At 32.0% G+C, this 18,516-nt stretch overlaps 2 protein-coding genes across 3 annotated transcripts; one reads left to right on the plus strand and one right to left on the minus strand.

Annotated features, from left to right (window-relative positions):
- Window positions 1–11,022: 11,022 nt before the first annotated feature.
- LOC140805984 (APETALA2-like protein 3) lies at window positions 11,023–14,158 on the plus strand. The gene is made up of 9 exons (XM_073162383.1): window positions 11,023–11,849; window positions 12,155–12,180; window positions 12,279–12,309; window positions 12,421–12,508; window positions 12,587–12,732; window positions 13,044–13,147; window positions 13,264–13,394; window positions 13,523–13,612; window positions 13,762–14,158. Exons 1-9 carry the CDS (start codon window positions 11,302–11,304, stop codon window positions 13,981–13,983), a joined length of 1,386 nt encoding a protein of 461 aa, XP_073018484.1. The 5' UTR covers window positions 11,023–11,301; the 3' UTR covers window positions 13,984–14,158.
- Window positions 14,159–14,465: 307 nt separating this feature from the next.
- On the minus strand, window positions 14,466–17,360 carry LOC140805985 (glutathione S-transferase L3-like). Of its 2 annotated transcripts, none has more exons than XM_073162385.1 (9): window positions 17,140–17,360; window positions 16,935–17,009; window positions 16,614–16,674; window positions 16,346–16,432; window positions 16,069–16,167; window positions 15,885–15,987; window positions 15,638–15,717; window positions 14,928–15,035; window positions 14,466–14,797 (listed from the first exon to the last, which is right to left on the minus strand). In XM_073162385.1, exons 1-9 carry the CDS (start codon window positions 17,316–17,318, stop codon window positions 14,711–14,713), a joined length of 879 nt encoding a protein of 292 aa, XP_073018486.1. In that variant the 5' UTR covers window positions 17,319–17,360; the 3' UTR covers window positions 14,466–14,710. The 2 variants fall into 2 exon arrangements, with proteins under 2 accessions (XP_073018486.1, XP_073018485.1); XM_073162384.1 differs by having other exon boundaries at window positions 14,475–14,797; window positions 15,638–15,720; window positions 17,140–17,359.
- Between the last annotated feature and the right edge of the window lie 1,156 nt (window positions 17,361–18,516).

Raw genomic sequence — 18,516 nt, forward strand, 5'->3', positions numbered from 1 at the left:
AAAATTGAAAAAATATAATATTTTAAAATATATTTAAAAGAAAAATATTTTAATACCAACTTTATACTAAAAGAATTTATTGTGAACAATGTACTCTCGAAAACATTTTTGAAGAGTTATTTTTAAAAAAACTCGGGTTGAACAAGATTATTTTCTCAAATAATTTATCATAAACAACGTATTTCTCATATACGCTTTTGAAGTATTATATCATTACTTACATTTATTTTGCCTCCCCTTCCTTTGCTTCAAAAGAATCAGTTGTTCTAACAGACCAATCAAACTCAATCCAATGTCGAGCATCGACCTATGGTACGGAGGACGACTACTTTTTCTGATACTGCTACTGTCTTTCCACGGCTTTCTGGTGTTGTTTCCCTTATCGTTCATGCTTGCCTTAAGATGGAAATCAATCAGTGACTTGTTTGATCAATTAGGAAGAATTTCTCGCTGAAGCCTTCTTCCCCCGACATCGCGAGATGAACAAGATTATGTTCTAAAATAATTTACAATGTACTCTCAAATATACTTTTGAAGGGTTATTTTTCAAAAACACGGTTCGAGCAAGATTATTTTTCTAAAATTTTTTTTTTTTTTGTTTTTGTAGCAATTCTTAACTTCGATTTAGCTTGAAAACAAACATGCCTAGTTTGAAATGAGCATGCCCTATTGTCACATAAATCTTAAAGTTGTCACATCAAAATTCTACATGTAGGACTTTGGACTTGGATCAAACGATCTAGGCCACATATGAGCTATAGCTAGGCCTCAATTTTGTATTGGGCTTTCGCCTCTTCTCTCCGAAAATATATAAACCATATAACTGAAATAATAACAAAAAGCATATTTATAATATAATAATACCATGTTATTTATTTAACCGCAAAACATTCGAGTCGAGTCGGCTCGTAAGCCTTTCAGCTTGAACTGGACCATCCGCGTCGTCGACGATCAAGCAAAAGTTTTTATTTTCTATTATTAATATATTTATATAGTTGATAAATAGTATACAATATATTTTCATGCAATGCTATAAAATCAAATAAATTAGTTTTTTTTATTCATAGCTATAATATGGACCACCTTCGGCCCAACTCGGTAAGCACGTGCGGTAATTACTAAGTACTAGGAAGGATATTTTTGGGATTAAGGAAGGAGAGAAAAGAGTAGACTTTTTGTACGAAAGGAGCAGACGAAGCCACGTCACCGTTTTCGGAGACAAAAGCATTACAACCTCGTACCCCTGCCGACAAGCAAACCCTCGGTTCTTATCTTCTTTTCAACAATATTAATTATTTATTTTTTTTCTTTGATTTTTTAATAAAATAATAATATACAAAACACATCATGAATAAATATAATCTTTTCAATAATTCAACCCACTTTGCATAGTAAAAAGAATAGGACTTTTGTGCGATAGTCTTATGAATTTTTATCTGTAAGACGGATCAATTCTACCGATATTCACAATAAAAATTAATATTCTTAGCATAAAAAGTAATATTTTTTCATGGATGACCAAACTAAGATATCCGTCTTATAAAATACGACTCGTGAGACCATATTACACAAATTTTTGTCTAGTAAAAAATCCGATTCGGTATATATATAACATTTGGTTTATCTCATTCCATTATATTTTCTACGCATGGATAAGTTCTAACATAGAAAAAAGTCAAAATGAAAACTCTCCCTATGAAATTAATGTCTTTCAAAACCACATCCTTTGAAATTCACAAGATATTATGCCTATTTTTCAAATAAAATTTATATAGGTCTAAATGCCCATTGATTCTATAGAGTATGCTTAAGCTATTGGCAAGTTGAAATAGCATATTTCAAGATTCGTATTGTAAATATAATCAAATAGAATGACTGTATTAATATATGAATACGTCTCTTATGATATGATCTCACATATCTTTATTCGTTAGAGGTCAATTCTATCAATATTTACAATAAAAAAATAATTTTTTTTAATAAATGATCCAAATATAATATGTAACTCACAAATATTTTTTTTTTTTTCGCGTGTGCAAAGACAAGAAATCAGATGCTCGGTTGATAACATTAAATAACACAAGGGGCTTTTTCTTATGAGTTGTTTACAGTGTCAACTTTAAGAAATGTCGTGCTTTTCTCTCTTTCCTTTTCTTTTTCCCTTTCCCTTTCAATCCCATTAATTAATATTCTTACCTAATTAGGTATAAGTTGAAGATTACTTCATACATCTAATATTAGTCTCGATCAGCTCAATAAAGTGGTTCGATCAACGGACTCAAAAATTCCATGTAGAGGAAAGAATGATTTTCAGAAATAGGATAGCTATCCACACTTTTGTCGAGAGAATATTTCGAATCTAAATAAATGAACTCAAAGGCACATTTATAACGCTTTTTTTAAGAAATGTTTTCTTCCCCGCTTTAGTCTCAGGATACAGTGGAGATAATATGTATTTGTGGGTGACTAAATCAAATAAAAATCTGAATATCTTTCTTGAACTAATGATATCATATATATAGAAACGAAATTTTGATTTAGAACAGACGCGACTCTTCATGAAACAATGTATTTTTTCATGAAAACGAATAATGAAACAATGTGTTGTTTCCAAAGAGTTGCTTTACCCCTTCCAAAGAGTTGCCTTACCCCCACGACCTGACCGAGCAGATCGATCTCCGTAATTTTCGCAGCGGTAAATTTTGTTCGTTATCAACAAACTAAATAAATTATGAAAAAATGTTCCAACACTTTCTATTTATGTAGATGTAAATATATACATACTTTAATCGATGATAACTGTAAATTTCATACATACGTAGTGGCTTGTAAATTATATACATCAATTAAACTTGTAGACATGCTCAAACGAAAAAGACTTTTGTGTAATTTTTACTCTCCAACTACAGACACTCAAGTACCACAATGTATAAAAAATGTTATGATACATGTCATCCCATCGGCTCGTAAATAAGACGTGTTTATCGGAGAGTGTTCGAACCTAGTAATTAATTGTTCAGATCAATGTTTTTTGAATCGGACGATTCGATTATGAACTGATCATGAGTGTGGTCTGAAACACACAAAAAAACTGATCAAAATCGGTCATATCCGACCAATAACCGGATGTTCAGATACATTTTATATGTATATTTAGATTTTAAATTTTGAAAACTTATATTATCATTTCATATCTTTATAATTTAAAATATATTATTTATGATATTATATTATTATTTTATATAATATAATGAATTATTGGTTCGATCTTGGATATATTAAAATTTTAAAATTAAATTGATTGGATCATCTTATAAAAATATTGGTTCTGAAAAGGTAAGTACCACTCGACCTAGGAAGCGGCCGACAGTACCTTATCCGCATCTTCATTAGGGCACTGCCACGTTGATACCCAACTGGATTTTCGTTGCACATACAATCACCCTACATATTTCTGAAAATTACATTTTTTTCCCTATTTTAAATCTTGTTAAAATAAATTTGCAAATTCTGTAATTTATTTTTTCTTTCTTTTTTAATATTGTTATTAGTATGGTTATATTTTTAGTTCTATAATTTATATGTTTTCTTAACGAAGAATTTGTATTTTATTCTTTTAATTAGGATTTTTTCCCTTTTCCATCCTCTTTTAAATGGAGTATGTAGAAAATTACTTATGTGATAAATACAGATGCATACATAAATTATTGAAACATATGAATCATGATTTTTTTAGAATATTATTTTTAAAAAATATGACAGACTCTAACGAAAAAAGACTCAAAACTTGACAAACTACAATAAAAAAAAAACAAAAAATTAAAAGGAAAAAACATACACTTTACATGATTATAAATGCAAATGCACTGTTACAAAGACCACAATGAAAAACATATAAATTACATGATTAAAACATGCAAATACATGCAATTACGAATTGTTAGGTTGAATTAGTGCATACGAAACCACCAATGTTATAATATTTTAAATTATGATTGTTTCTCATCTAAAATTATACCGACAAAATCAACAATCACCGTGGTTATGAAATGTGATAATTACATCAATGTGAATTTACACAAATATAAACAAAAAATCTGATTATCTCAATTAAGTCTCTATTTTATTCAATGCTAACAGTTTATGAGTATGCACAACAAACCTTCAAAAAAATAAAATGCATAAAAATGATACTCGACAAAAAAATTAACTCAAATTATCAACACTCTATGTCCAAATGCATGAAATTCATAAGATTATTCGAGAAACTACAAAAATCAAATAAAGAGTTTGAGATAAAGAAATTGATGGTGAATAAAGTTTAAATGACAAGAGATATATATGTAATTTAATACGACAAAAAAATTATTTTGATAAATTAATTTAAGTGAATATTGAAATTGAATAAATAGATGCTCTTATCTCCTCAATTATCAATTCCTCCACAGCTGGCCTTTTTCGGGCAATGGTCGAATCAATGCAAACATTTGGACGGCCCAGATTCGCCCACAACCTTTTGATTTTCCTTTTTTGGGAAATGTGATTTGATTGGCTGTTTTGTCCATGGTTTGGTGTCTTTGATAGGACATCTCCTCTGTCTCCATCAAGGTTTTCTTTTCCTTCGCTCATTTTATCTCTTTTTTTTATGTTATTATTGTCCACTTGACTTTTGATGGTTTTATCATCACAAAAATTTGTGTGAGACGATCTTATATACTATATTTTATGAGACAAATTTTTTATTTGAGTCATCCATAAAAAATTATTACTTTTAATACTAAGAGTATTAATTTTTATTATGAATATCGGTAGAGTTGACTCGTCTCACAGATAAATATTTGTAAGACCATCTCACAATAGACTCACTCTTCTAGTGTAAAGACATTTGCAAATCTAACAATCGAGGTTTGGCTGAATGGTTTGGGTAGCTTGAATTTTATAGAATTGACCCACAAAGAGTTGGTTATTAGGTGTTAGATCTCAAATAAGATCAATCTCATTAATTTGACAAAAATTAATCTTGTCTTAAAATTTGAATTATATAAAAAAAAAAAAACATGGACGAATGGTTCACAACATGTGATATAGATTTGGGATTTTCAATTTTTTCTCTAGATTGATTAATATGCAAAAAAAAAAAAAAACAAGATTAACATCCAGCTTTTAAAATTAATAAATTCGATCTAAATAAATTTCAATGCTTTTTTAATCGTGTACATGCTTGACCACAAATTTGGGGCTTCGTAGGTTTGGTGTCCCTATTAATTGGTGTAGGTAGATTGCATAATTATTATTTATTTATTAGAATACAAAAATATAATGTAAGTATCCGCACTGCTGACAAGACTTGGCTGTGAATCCGAGACTTACTTATCTTAAAAAAAGTACAATTAAATCTACTTAAATAAATTAGAAAAATTATCTCCTTTTTTTAATACTGAAATTTCAGTATGAGGATTGAAAAGGATTAATGGCAATTTCTTCTTGAGTTGGGCATTCATTCATTTATTTATGGCCAATAAATATGAAAATGAAATTGACAAGTCAACATACAATAATGGACGGTTGGTCACTCAACACTGTGTGTTTGGACATCTTTAGCTTATTAGGCATAAATGGGTAAAGTAGACCCTACCCCTGCGGGCAGTGCCCGCAGGGTAGATCTAACGGCTCGAAAAAATCTGAGCCAATTTTTTTTTTTTTTTTATACATGGTGGTGGGCCCGGATCACTCATGTGGAGTGATCCGGGCCGTTCCCTTCCCGTGCAGGCACTGCCTGCACGGGCAGGATGAAATAATCCGCATAAATGAACAAGTATTCACTAGAATTATAAAGAAATAACTTTTATCTTCCAATAATGATAATATAAATTGTTTTGGATATTTAAATTTTAATTTCTAAAATAACTGATTGTTATATATATGTGTGTATATGTATATGTACATATATAATTTGGCAAAAACTTGTGTGAGACGGTCTCACGGATCGTATTTGTGAGACGGATCTCTTATTTGGGTCACCCATGAAAAAATATTATTTTTATGCTAAGAGTATTACTTTTTATTTTGAATATAGGTAGGGTTGACCCGTTTCACAGATTATGAACCGTGAGACGGTCTCACATGAGATCCACTCATATAATTTTGATATATCGTTCATCTCTGTGCTCATCATTGAGGTGATCCTCAATGGTGGATTTACAAGTTTGATATACTTCACAATATCCAACAAACGAGTCTCACTTTCGTGATGGTCACAAAAACAAGTATAATTTGTGAATAATAATATATCAAAATTATATATATATATATATATATATATATATACACGCACAAAAAACACAAATTGGAAGAGAACAAAAGAAAAGACGAGAACCCAAGTTGTCCCACGACAGGAATACGTAGGAATAATAAAATTTATGAGGAAGATGATTCGTGGCTGTTCTCTGATATATGGGAGGGGCATCGAGGTTTGCACGTGCTCACGATTTAAGGTTCCCTATCAATTGGTCGCACCTTAAACGAAAAACAAACACAAAACTAACGTTCCACCACTTGATAAATTTTACATGATTTTTGCACAAATTTTCATAGAGATGTCGAAATGAGTTGGAACAGTTCCGTCGTATTATATAAATGTGTAGAACTGTGAGATTATAGATACACATCAAGTCATCACATAAACAACATTCGTGATTTTTAAAATATAAGAAAATAAGATGATTTATTCTATATCATACGTTATCAACGTCTCAAATTTAAAGTGAAGTCTCAGTTCGAGAATGGTGGTTATAGTTTTTTTAATAATCCTATCAAACAGATTACAAGATATCTCTAAATTTAGAAGGATGACACAAGGGCCAATTTCAAAGATGCCATAATAAGAAATTTAAGCTTTTTTTTCTTGCAAGTACAAATAAGACCGTGTAATATTATTATAAAAATCTTTTTTATATGGATTTTCATTGTTAATATATACATATATATATATATACATATACATATATATACATACATATACATATATATATATACATATACATATATATACATATACATATATATATATATATGTATATATATACATATATATATATATATGTATATATATACATATATATATATATATGTATATATACATATATATTTGATTGGGATGAAAACGTAGGACCATGGTATGACAACATTGTTGTATAAGCATTCAAAGTTGGAATAATTTAAAATAATATATATTTGGATTTTGCTGGAAGACATGACATGAATACCCATTGGTCCCAACCACTTGCGTCTCTTCAATTCTTGTATGCTTTATCTTGTTTATAATGTATACGAAAAAATCTTGATTTTTGTGGTCACAACTGTGTTATATGGATTTAAATATCCAAAAAAATAATTATAAAAAAACACATTTTAAATATTATTTTTGTTATTTTCCAGATGACATCACTTTTAATTTTATAAAACATTATCCTTTTTTTTTGGGTTAAAAGCTTACTTTGAATTTTTTTCCCTTGAATATATTCAACATAATATAAATCAAAATTTAATAATTAATAAATTGCAAATTTTAAAATACATTATTCGTAAACAACAAATTAAATTGTTATTTTGTATATTATATTAAATATCCATAGTGCTGTGAATAAAAAAAAAATATAACTTTCTTAATAAAGCCAGGGAGTACTTGTCAAACCAAATAACTCAAACTCCGGATCCAGCGTTTGTGAAGCCAAACTCCTATTTGATAAACATGTATCTAATCAATATAAAGATTAGATGGTCTACATGAATGTCTTCAACACTCCACGACAACACTTCAATATACCTTTGGCTCTAAGCTATTTATTAAATTATCGATGTACTTGTTTGATCTCCTACAACATCGTAAAATCTCTGCTTTATCAATCTGATCATGTATCTATCTTTGATTATTTATAATGTTCATTCGCACTATATTTTATTTTTGAATAGAATCCTACAAACCATATAAACAAAAGTTTCGTTAGGAAATAAACACTTTTAAATTAATTTATCAGAGATCTAGTTTTATTAAAATATTTTGATAGCTTAGAAAAAATTATATAATTTAATATGCACATTATTATCAAAAAAATGGAAAATATAATTGAGGAATTTTATTCATTTCAATATTAGGATAAATCCTTATTTTCCTCAACAAGGATCACGTTTAGTTTAACCTCCTCAACAACCTACTAATCATGAAGAATTAACAAGCAGTTCATGTGAATTTTACACAAAATTCAAAGAGGATCATAAAATCATGATCCACGCCACTTTAACTCATTTTTCTCTCAATGAACTCACACGCAATACATGAATTAGTGTACTCGATAGTAACAAATTTCTTCATTTCATCAAAAAATCGAAACACCAAAACTCGACCCATTCGTATCTGGTTAAACCAAATGTGATGCTACCTTAGATGTACTACACAAAGAACACATCTAATAATGAACATTTTTATAAGTAGATGAAGGGTTACTTGATTTTTTGGTGAGCCTTACGTATTACTTATTGAGTACGTAGGTCTCTAGTAAGTTGCTCTAACAAGATCTTTATTCGTAATACGTGTTAACCCGATTCATACATGCATTGAAAAATCATTTTTTTAAAAATATGAAAGTCGCATAAATCCACAATGATATGATATTGTCTACTTTGAGCCTAAGCTCTCATGACTTTATATTTGAACTTTACCAAAAAAGTATTATACCAATTGAGATATTATTCCATCTTATTAACGCATGATCTTCCTCTTGATACCCCAATGTTGAACTTTGGTTATATTCCCAACAAAAATCCCCTCAAACAAAGTTGCACCATTATTGTCATGATCTGAGCCTCTCCTCAAGCCTTATTCTTCCTCCAATCGAGGTTACTCATCTTCACCGCGTTGGGATACACGCCTTACATGAAATACCGAGAGTATTACACACATCGAGAGCTTATCAAGGATTTTTAACGAGAGCATTCGAGGATTCCACCCACATGGCTCGATCTAGATCCATGATCTCACTCTTGATCTTCTAATGTGGGACTTTGGTTGTTTTCTCAACAATTTTGACATAAAATATAATAATTTTCATGGGCCGGATCATGTTGGATGTCCATATCACAAAATTGATATTTGACGATAGCCTCGTATGAATTTTTGGGCTGCTAAGTATCTACCGCTATTATAATACCTTAAGATAACTTGAAATTTCATTTTATAAACTCTTTATCACGAATTGTCTACTCGTTAAAATCATAAACTAAATTTGCTGGTAAAAGAAAAGACATAATGAAATCAAAACGGTATAAATTAACAATACTATTTAGAGAAATATTACTAGTACTAATAACAAGCTTAAACTAAATCGTCCACGATATTTTAGATAAAAAAAATAAAATGAAAATAAACGAGGCCATAGGAATAGAGGGGACAAGAAATTATATTATTAAACAAATATAAATAAAAACGATGATATTAATGTAGAAATTGCAACCATGTCCCTCTTCAATTCATTGGTCATTACCTTGTACACGTGCCGAGATAATTTGCTTTCATTTGTCTGTTTCCACCCAATAAATGATCTACACGTGGCTTCCAAAACTCCCAACCTTTATGGTAAATTTATATCCGGATTCTTTGACTTTCCTTTTAATGGTTTGAAATTACATTTGAAAACCTAATTTCAAAATAAAATAGGGACAGAGAAATTAAAGCATAATTAATGAATATTAAATAATTTAATATTTATAACATTTAAGGCTGCAAAGAATTTTTATATGTATATTTCAACGATCGTCATCGTTATTAAAAAAAAAGAAAAGAATATCAAATAAAATAATTTCAGTTACATATGGAAAAACCCAAGGAAATTAAGCAAGTGCAACAACTAAACATAGTACTGATAGCGATATTTGTACTGACATAATGTAATATTAAACTTTCTAAAAATGGGTAGTAAATTAGAAGCTCTTCTTAGGGAATCCATAAAATTTAATGTATAAATTTAACACAAAATCTTTGTAAGATGTTCTGATGAGTTAATTTTGTGAGACGAATTTTTTATTTGGTTTATTAATGAAAAATTATTATTTTTTATTTTAAATATGCATAGAGTTGATCCGTCTCATAAATAAAAATATGCGATACTGTATTCTAAATGTTTACTGTATTGCTTGGAACGCAAAATCAGTTTACTAGTTAGTTTTTTTTTTTTAAGTGTAATAATGAATAACTAAGTTGATATACTTTATATTTGAAAATTTTATTTTAAAGAATTCAAGAAATGACTAATTAATAATTATTTAATAAAGTGAAAATTCTAATTTTGGTTTAGTGTGTCTCTCTTTTTAATTATATTTGATCATATTTATCGTCAAATTCAAATATTATATTTTTTTTTCCAATTTTTTTCTTTACCATGTCAAGCTAACGTAGTTTCGACTTGACGTTTACGTGTATTGTATCGCACTAACACTTTCGATATAAAGAATTGAGATGTTCATGAATTGAGAATATACGACTAAAATCCAATTTTGATATGGATATAGATAATCAAAACTTAATAAAAACAAAGTAGAATACGAATTTACTGACATAAAATTAAGATTTTCAACTCAGCTCGATCAAACTCTCTTTATGAGAAAATATTAATTTTTATCTCAAAATATCATTTTTCTTATAAATATATATCAGATCGATATGTCTTGGCAAAAACTTGTGTGAGACGGTCTCACGGGTCGTATTTGTGAGACGAACCTCTTATGTGGATCATCTATGAAAAAGTATTACTTTTTATGCTAAGAGTATTATTTTTTTATTGTGAATATGAGTAGAGTTGATCCGTATCACGAATTAAGATCCATGAGATGGTCTCACATGAAACTCACTCCTCAATCTTACAAAAATTGTCCCGGTTATCTTAAAAGAACTTTTTCAAACAAATTTATCTGATAAAAGAATCTAACAGTCAAAAAACATAAGTTCTCATTCCATTTTTGCTCAGTCCTTTCCTTTCTCTTTTATCCAATAAAGTGGAAGCAAGCAAGTGGAATGGGGAACATACACTCAACTATATACATACATATTTTGTATGTATAGTTTGTTACACTCTCTCTACGCATTACCAGTGGTGTCTTCTCCCTCTCTCTCTGTATGTATACATCCATAACAATATCAACGCACTTCTCTCTCTGATTCTCGATTTTATATGCAGCAGCGCCAGCGAGTACACAAGCATCGGTGAACCGTTCCCTCTTTGATTTTCTCTTGTTCTTGGGAGTGGTGAAATGTTGGATCTGAATGTTGTTGCGGGATCGTTCTCGGTGGATTACTCCGTCTCCGGGGATGAGTTTCACACCCAGAAGACTACGGCCGCTGACGTCGATTCAGTGACTTCAACGACCACCTCCACCACCAACAATGCGGCGGCGGACGATCGTGAGGATTCTAACAGCTCAAGTCGCCGGAATACGTTCCTCTCCACGCTCAATTTCTCTATACTCAAGGGAAACGTCGTAGAGGTCGGAGACGACGTGAATAGTAATGATTTTGTTGATAAGCACGAGTTGCAGCTTTTCCCGGGTGAGATGGCGTCGTTGGCTTCTTTGTCTTCTCCTCCCGCGGCTTCCAGGTCTAAGTGTTGGTTGAATTTATCGCTGCCGGATGTTTCAGTCTTAGGAGGAGCAGAATCGGGAACTTACAAGGCGCAGGTGCCGGTGAATCGCCTGCAGCAGCCACCGGTGAAGAAGAGTAGGCGTGGGCCACGCTCTCGTAGCTCACAGTATCGAGGGGTTACCTTCTATCGGAGGACTGGAAGATGGGAATCTCATATCTGGTCCGTCTATACATACATTTTACATACAAAAATGCATGCATGTATGTGGTGCGGGAGATTATCCGATAACCGTTTAATGTCTCGAATTATATACAATAATACCCCTATGCTTTAGCGCCGAAACGCTGGTCATTTGATCAACAGTTCAATCTTGCAAGTCAACAATTGATTGTTCTATTAGTTTAGCTCCTCGGCGCTTATTTTGTGGATGGAATTTGAGTGAGTTTAGTGTTGGGGGTGATAGGTGAATATCGTAGGCTAAATCTTGTTTCTTGATTTTTAACTGAGTTTTGTATTTGTGGCAGGGATTGCGGCAAACAAGTCTATTTGGGTAAGAAACCGTACAATATATTTCTTTTCTTTTTTTAAAAAACAATTCTTGTTTTACCGAGAATCTACTCAGAATTGATCCGATATTCCAAATCTCAGGTGGATTTGACACAGCTCATATCGCTGCTAGGTAAGACTTTTGACTTGCAAGTACAGTGGACCATCTTGTAATTTTGAGCTATTCTTGATGGAACTTTAGTTTCTTGGATCTCTGTTCGATGAAATATGTCAATCCTTTCAGAGCATACGATCGAGCGGCGATCAAGTTTCGTGGAGTTGACGCTGACATAAATTTCAACATCAGTGACTATGAAGAAGACTTGAAACAGGTTCGGAAGTACAGGTTTTTTTTCCTAATAGTAATTTTCTTTTTTGGTTTCTGGAAACTTTAATAAGGTCATATGCAGATGAAGAACTTGTCCAAAGAAGAATTTGTTCACATTCTTCGTCGGCAAAGCGCTGGGTTCTCTCGAGGAAATTCAAAGTACAGAGGAGTAACTCTACATGCATGTGGTCGCTGGGAAGCAAGAATGGGTCAATTCCTAGGAAAAAAGTAAGGTTACCATTTTTTTTGGGTCATTATTTTCTGATTGATCTATGAAGTTAGGGATAGTTGCTATATGAAGAAATGGCAACAGCATTCCCTTCATATATAGGATTATGATGGTTTATTGCAGGTATACGTATCTTGGTTATTTGATAGCGAAGTAGAAGCTCCAAGGTGGTTGCGATTAAAATTTCATTCCTTGTTTTGACCATTTGATTTCACTTATTTAGGATCATGAATTCATTCTGCTTGCACGTAGCCTCGCATTTAGACCCATTTTTCATAGTTTGGGGCTCATCCAACAAACCTTCATTCAGGGCTTATGATAAAGCAGCCATCAAATGTAATGGGAGTGAGGCAGTCACCAACTTTGAGCCAAGCATACATGAGAGAGAGATAAAAATGAGTTCCAGAGATGGAGGTACAAGTCCAATTCCTGTGTCCTACTTCTATCCTTTTCTCCTGGTTGGCTGTTTCTTGTACAACAGAAGTATCTCATACATTTGATTCTGTACGGGTGTGGAATCGTGGATGCAGGTAGTTGCAGCAGTCTTGATCTTAATCTTGGGATATCTTTAGCTTCAATTAGTCCAAATGATCATGAAGCTACCGGAAATTTGCAGTTGCCATACGCTTGCTGTGAAATGCCTGATGTGAAAATCATAAAGGTGCTTGTTTCTTCATGGGTATGCTTAAAAAAATTTACTTTGAAGTTTAATGTGTCAATGGTTAACATGCTGATGAGAAGAACTTATATTTCATATCAAGATTGCTGATTTTTTCTGCACAATCACAGGTAGAAAACTCCCCTGCCGTTCCCCATGGGCTAGAAATGGCCACCAAGTATCCTCACATGTTGACTGGCGGGTTTGCAACAAGCAGCGAGGTCGTTATTCCTTTTGCCTTTGTTATCAACTCCATATTGCATCTCCTTGAAAGAATAGCATATGAAAGAGACAATCGTTTCAGATATCAACGTCTCTCAGTGATTGTAGTTTCTTATTGCCTGACAATGACATATTATCTCATTGATAGGAAAGAGGACTGGTAACAAACAAGGAAGCAAACCCTTTCCCTGGATTCCATAACTGGCCCTGGAAAATACAAAGCCACGGTGTGGTCAATCCCGTCACGCTTTTATCTTCTGCAGCATCATCAGGATTCTCTTCCAGTACCACCATCCCTTACCCGAATCCCCTTCTGTCTTCAACATCCCGAGGCAAATTTCCCATGTCTGCTTTCCAAAGCCTTCAATGACATAACTGTGGCAAGAATCTCAGAAACAACACTGCAGCAAATGCAGCAGCCTCACTCTTAAGAGGTTTCTATTCTGTTCTTCCTACAACTGATTCAATAAGAGGATTGAACATTAATGTGATGTATAGATTGACATATAGCTAGTATATATACTTTGTATCTCTATTATTGGATATACTCCTGCAATTATTTCCTCTATATAGAACAGCCTTTCATGAATCTTCTGCTACACAACACAAGTTATATAATGATACAAGTTTACCAGTAATATATTTAAATCTGATATTATAATTATAACAATGAAATTTAAGTTGGGAGGAGAAAAGAAAATTAACCTGCTTCTTTTATTTTCTCTCATTGGCTTGCAAACGTGAGTTGAAGTCTTGTGAATTTACATTTCATTGCTATTTCTACTTTATATACAATAATCCACGTATTATACGGTTACACGCTTTTATACATAAATAAAATATTACGCTATATCAGTTCTTTTACATTTACACATTTTCATAATTCATATCCAAAAAAAATTATTTCTCATTTTTTGAGTTATTAAAAGTACAAGAAAGTCTTTTATAAACACATCCAAGGCTTCAATTTCGAGTCATGTTGCTGACGGTGTTGACTTCACAAACAACATAAAAGGAAAATTAAGGAGCCGGGTGCCGATACAAGGAGCAATCTATTCGGCCCCTAGTTGGAACAGCAATGAAATTTTACGGAAAAATTATGTCGAGAAACGTTTTTTGTAGCTTTCAACGTGCTCCTTGGCGTCGCGTTGAGTTTGTCTGTATGCCTCAATCTTGTTCATCTCCTGCGCGTAAGTGATGCGGTATGCGACACGATATTATACATGAAATATATCTCATAATCGTGACATAACTTTGACGAGAAATAAAAGGATTTCTAAGTGTAGATGGGGTTGTCCATAGTTTTTGTTGTACCTCAATCCATACACAAAGTTTTGGCCTGCTGTCAGTAATGTCAAATTTTTTTACTTCTAAGAAAAAGGGCTGAAATCTTTCGATGAAAGGAGCGTAAGCTATATCCACCTGAAGTGAATCGTCAAAGTAAAAATGATCAGAGATTTGATGTTAGAAAGTGTAAACATCAAAAAACCAACAAAAAAGATAGATAGGTTATTCGTGGATATATGGACTCTGGGTACATTTCCTATAAACCTCTTCTGTTATGCTAAAGAAATTAAAAAGCCTTCCGAATGAGCTAAAACTCCTCCATGTTTTTGCATCATTAGCCGAAAAACTCGTATAGACTTTTTTTTGTCAATTATGCATATAATTTTTCCAAAATTAAAGTCAGTAGAGTCAAAAAGTTCATTCTAGATATAACAGAGAGTTATTCATATTTTCTTCACCGTCCATAGATTTAATGGAATCATTTTACTTGAACGCTGTAGGATGAAAATCCACCGGGGTCTCTGTCTAAAATATTTGAAACTATTTTGGCGCTATAAAACGAGAGGCAGCCTCTTTAACAGAACATAAGGGGTTCGCATACAATTAATTGCACTTGGACAAATATTATCTCTGTAGAAAATATTTGAACTTTCATATGCATGAACTCACGGTATTACAGAGCTAGACATGAAACCAAAAAAAAAGTAAGAACGATTGCACAATCTTGCTCCACTTACCAAACTGAACTGGCCTAGGAAAAAAGGTCCATCATCGAATTTGGAAAGAGCAGTCTCAATGTCATCAAAAGGAAGCGAGGCTGCTGCATTTGTTGAGATATCACCAGGGCGAAGATAGAACATAGCATTGGGAGGCAATGTGAGTTCGATGGAAAAGGAAGCGACGACGCATTTCTTGATCAGCAATCATACACATAATTTTAGTTTGTATTCACAAAATCTCTCATGGCAAAAAAATCAAATTTACCAGCTTCGTTCATTTTGTCTTCTTTTAAAGAAGTTGTAACAGCTTTGTAGAAAGAGTTGGTGAACAAAAGCAATTCTTCAGCAAACTCTCTCTTTACAGGATCCTACATTGTTTAATTAGTTCCGGAAAAAGAAATTAGGAAATGCTGGATTTGCACTAAATGGTATAATGATTTTTCACATACACTGGGAAAAAGTGAAGGCCCTTCAAAGTTACTATCAATATATCGAATCAAGTCGAGGCTCTCTCCCTTAACTTGGTTATTGTGTTCTAGGGCCGGCACCTAAAAAACTTGTGCATAACATTAGAAGAACAGCAAAGGGAAATTAGAGAAAACAATGTGATGTATTGAATTATGTAAGCAAAATCACTAAGTTATGAGACATTAATAATTGAATTTGGATTGTTTTTAAGTTGATGATATTGCTATAAAACTACTGATTCATTCAAATATTTTGCACCTTATTTTCATGGTACACTTTCTCCTTGTACCAAGATGGCCTGTTGTGAAGATCAATTGGGACCAATTTTATCTTATCTTGCAATCCCTGTTCACAAAAGATAACACTAGCAAAATCGTCACAGATGGTTCACCCAGAACTTGATTCGAATTCATAAACAAAAGTAAACACCACATCAGCAAAGGTAATCAAATATAATCGATCGTGTATAACTGATCAAGTGAATCATATTCCAAACTAAAATGAGTTGTCAGGATGGTAAAACAACCTTATAATTCCGAGTAATCCACACGCGTTGAGCATACGGGCACGAGTAAGATATATACAGCCTAAAATGAAGAAGATCATCACAATTCACCATCAACAAATCATCAAGGGTACGCATGCATTACTAATGCCAAATAAATTTCAAACAAAATCGACTTCTGAGTCGAACCCATGATTTTGATGACAGGCTGACGGTACACAAATCTTTTAGATTTTATTCATCTCCATTCCCAACATTTTAAGCCATACTAAAAAAAACCCCATTCGACAATAAGAAAATTCCAACAATTGCAAGTTGCCATTAACATAGATGCTTACTAACTTGGGGATTCCATCAAAAATTGTTGGCGGATCCGAAGAGGAATTAAAAGCAGGTGGAAGGACCTCCTTCACAATTCTGCCACCAAAAGTAGGGAACTTTAAAATCAAAGATAATGAAATTCATTTATTGGAAACTAATCATCATCACGAAAAAAAATAGCACGGCTCGCCATCGATTTTTCGAGTTTATCAAAAAGGTAATTTACCCAGAACCCGTTGCTGATAGTGCCACTGCAATATCGCTTTTCCCAAAGGAAGCGTGGAAAATTATTGGGTTCTTGAAGCACAACTGGAGACCAAGATTACTCCATTTCTGGCATTTGGTATTACTGCCATGAGTGTAATAAGGGATATAGCGTTGATGGCTTAAGTTGAGAGTGGCCATTTTTCACGCAATTTAGACGATTGGTTTAAAATCAGACCGCCTCAATCCAAGCAACAACCTTATAATATAATTATCGAAATATTAAGATGAAATTTGATAAATTATCAAGAGATTAAAATGTAATTTAAATTGTCGTAATTAAAAGAAATAAAAACAAAAATGTTCGTTGAAATAAAAAATAAAAAAAATGTAATATTAGTATAACATAAAAGCAAAATTAGAAGAACAAAAAATAGACAAAGACATCATTTTTGTCTCTATTATAGAGATTCTTAATAATAGTAATATATATACACCAAGTAAAATATGCACAATAATATTATTATTATTGATCAAATAATTCTAAATAATTAACACGAATGATCAAATAATTCTAAATAATTAACACGAAATTATTTTCAAGTTGGAAGAGTTGTTTGATTTACAAGGGAAGTTTTGTTTTGATTTTTTCTATGTAAAATACGAGGTGACTTGATGAGATTTTTGGTAGGGTAAGAAAAGTAATTATGTAATTAAATATTTTGGTGTTCTCTAAAATAGTTATTATTAGTGTCACACACTGAATAATATAGTATATAGTATATATATCATATATATTTTAATGATATGTTGTTGATGAGAGCCATTGTAGCAGATACTTACATAAATTTAAAACAGATCGTGAATCTATATAAAATCATAAAATAAATGAAAAATACATTTAACAAAATAATTTACAAAGAAAAAAAATCTTACACAAATACACAAATATTCCCTTCCCAATCGATCAATTGAAATTTGGATGTATGGAGGATTTTGTGTTGTATACTTGGAGACTTATTTAAGAATGTAACACCACACTGTAAATGAAACAATATTAAAATCCTCAAATCATCCATAAAAATTGATCAAGACACATTCTCATATGCAAAAATAGTGGAAAACATACAAGTATTTTGAATTCTTACATAGCCATGCTTGTTGCAAATAATTAAATGAATGGATTCCATGTTCAGAGTTGATTTCGAATTTTTTTGAAGCGAACAATTATTAAAAAGAATAATTCGATGCTATTTTTGGTATTTAAATTGTTGTCAAACCAAATATACCAAGACTGTGTTTATAGAATCTCCAGTCTTAATGAAATAGTGAAAGATACTTAGCCTTTAGCCGGTATGACATGTCCGGCCGGTACTTTTTTTGACGAAGTACTCTTGTA

The sequence above is a fragment of the Primulina eburnea genome, chromosome 11 (assembly GCF_022965805.1).
Source record: "Primulina eburnea isolate SZY01 chromosome 11, ASM2296580v1, whole genome shotgun sequence".
NCBI lineage: Eukaryota > Viridiplantae > Streptophyta > Magnoliopsida > Lamiales > Gesneriaceae > Primulina > Primulina eburnea.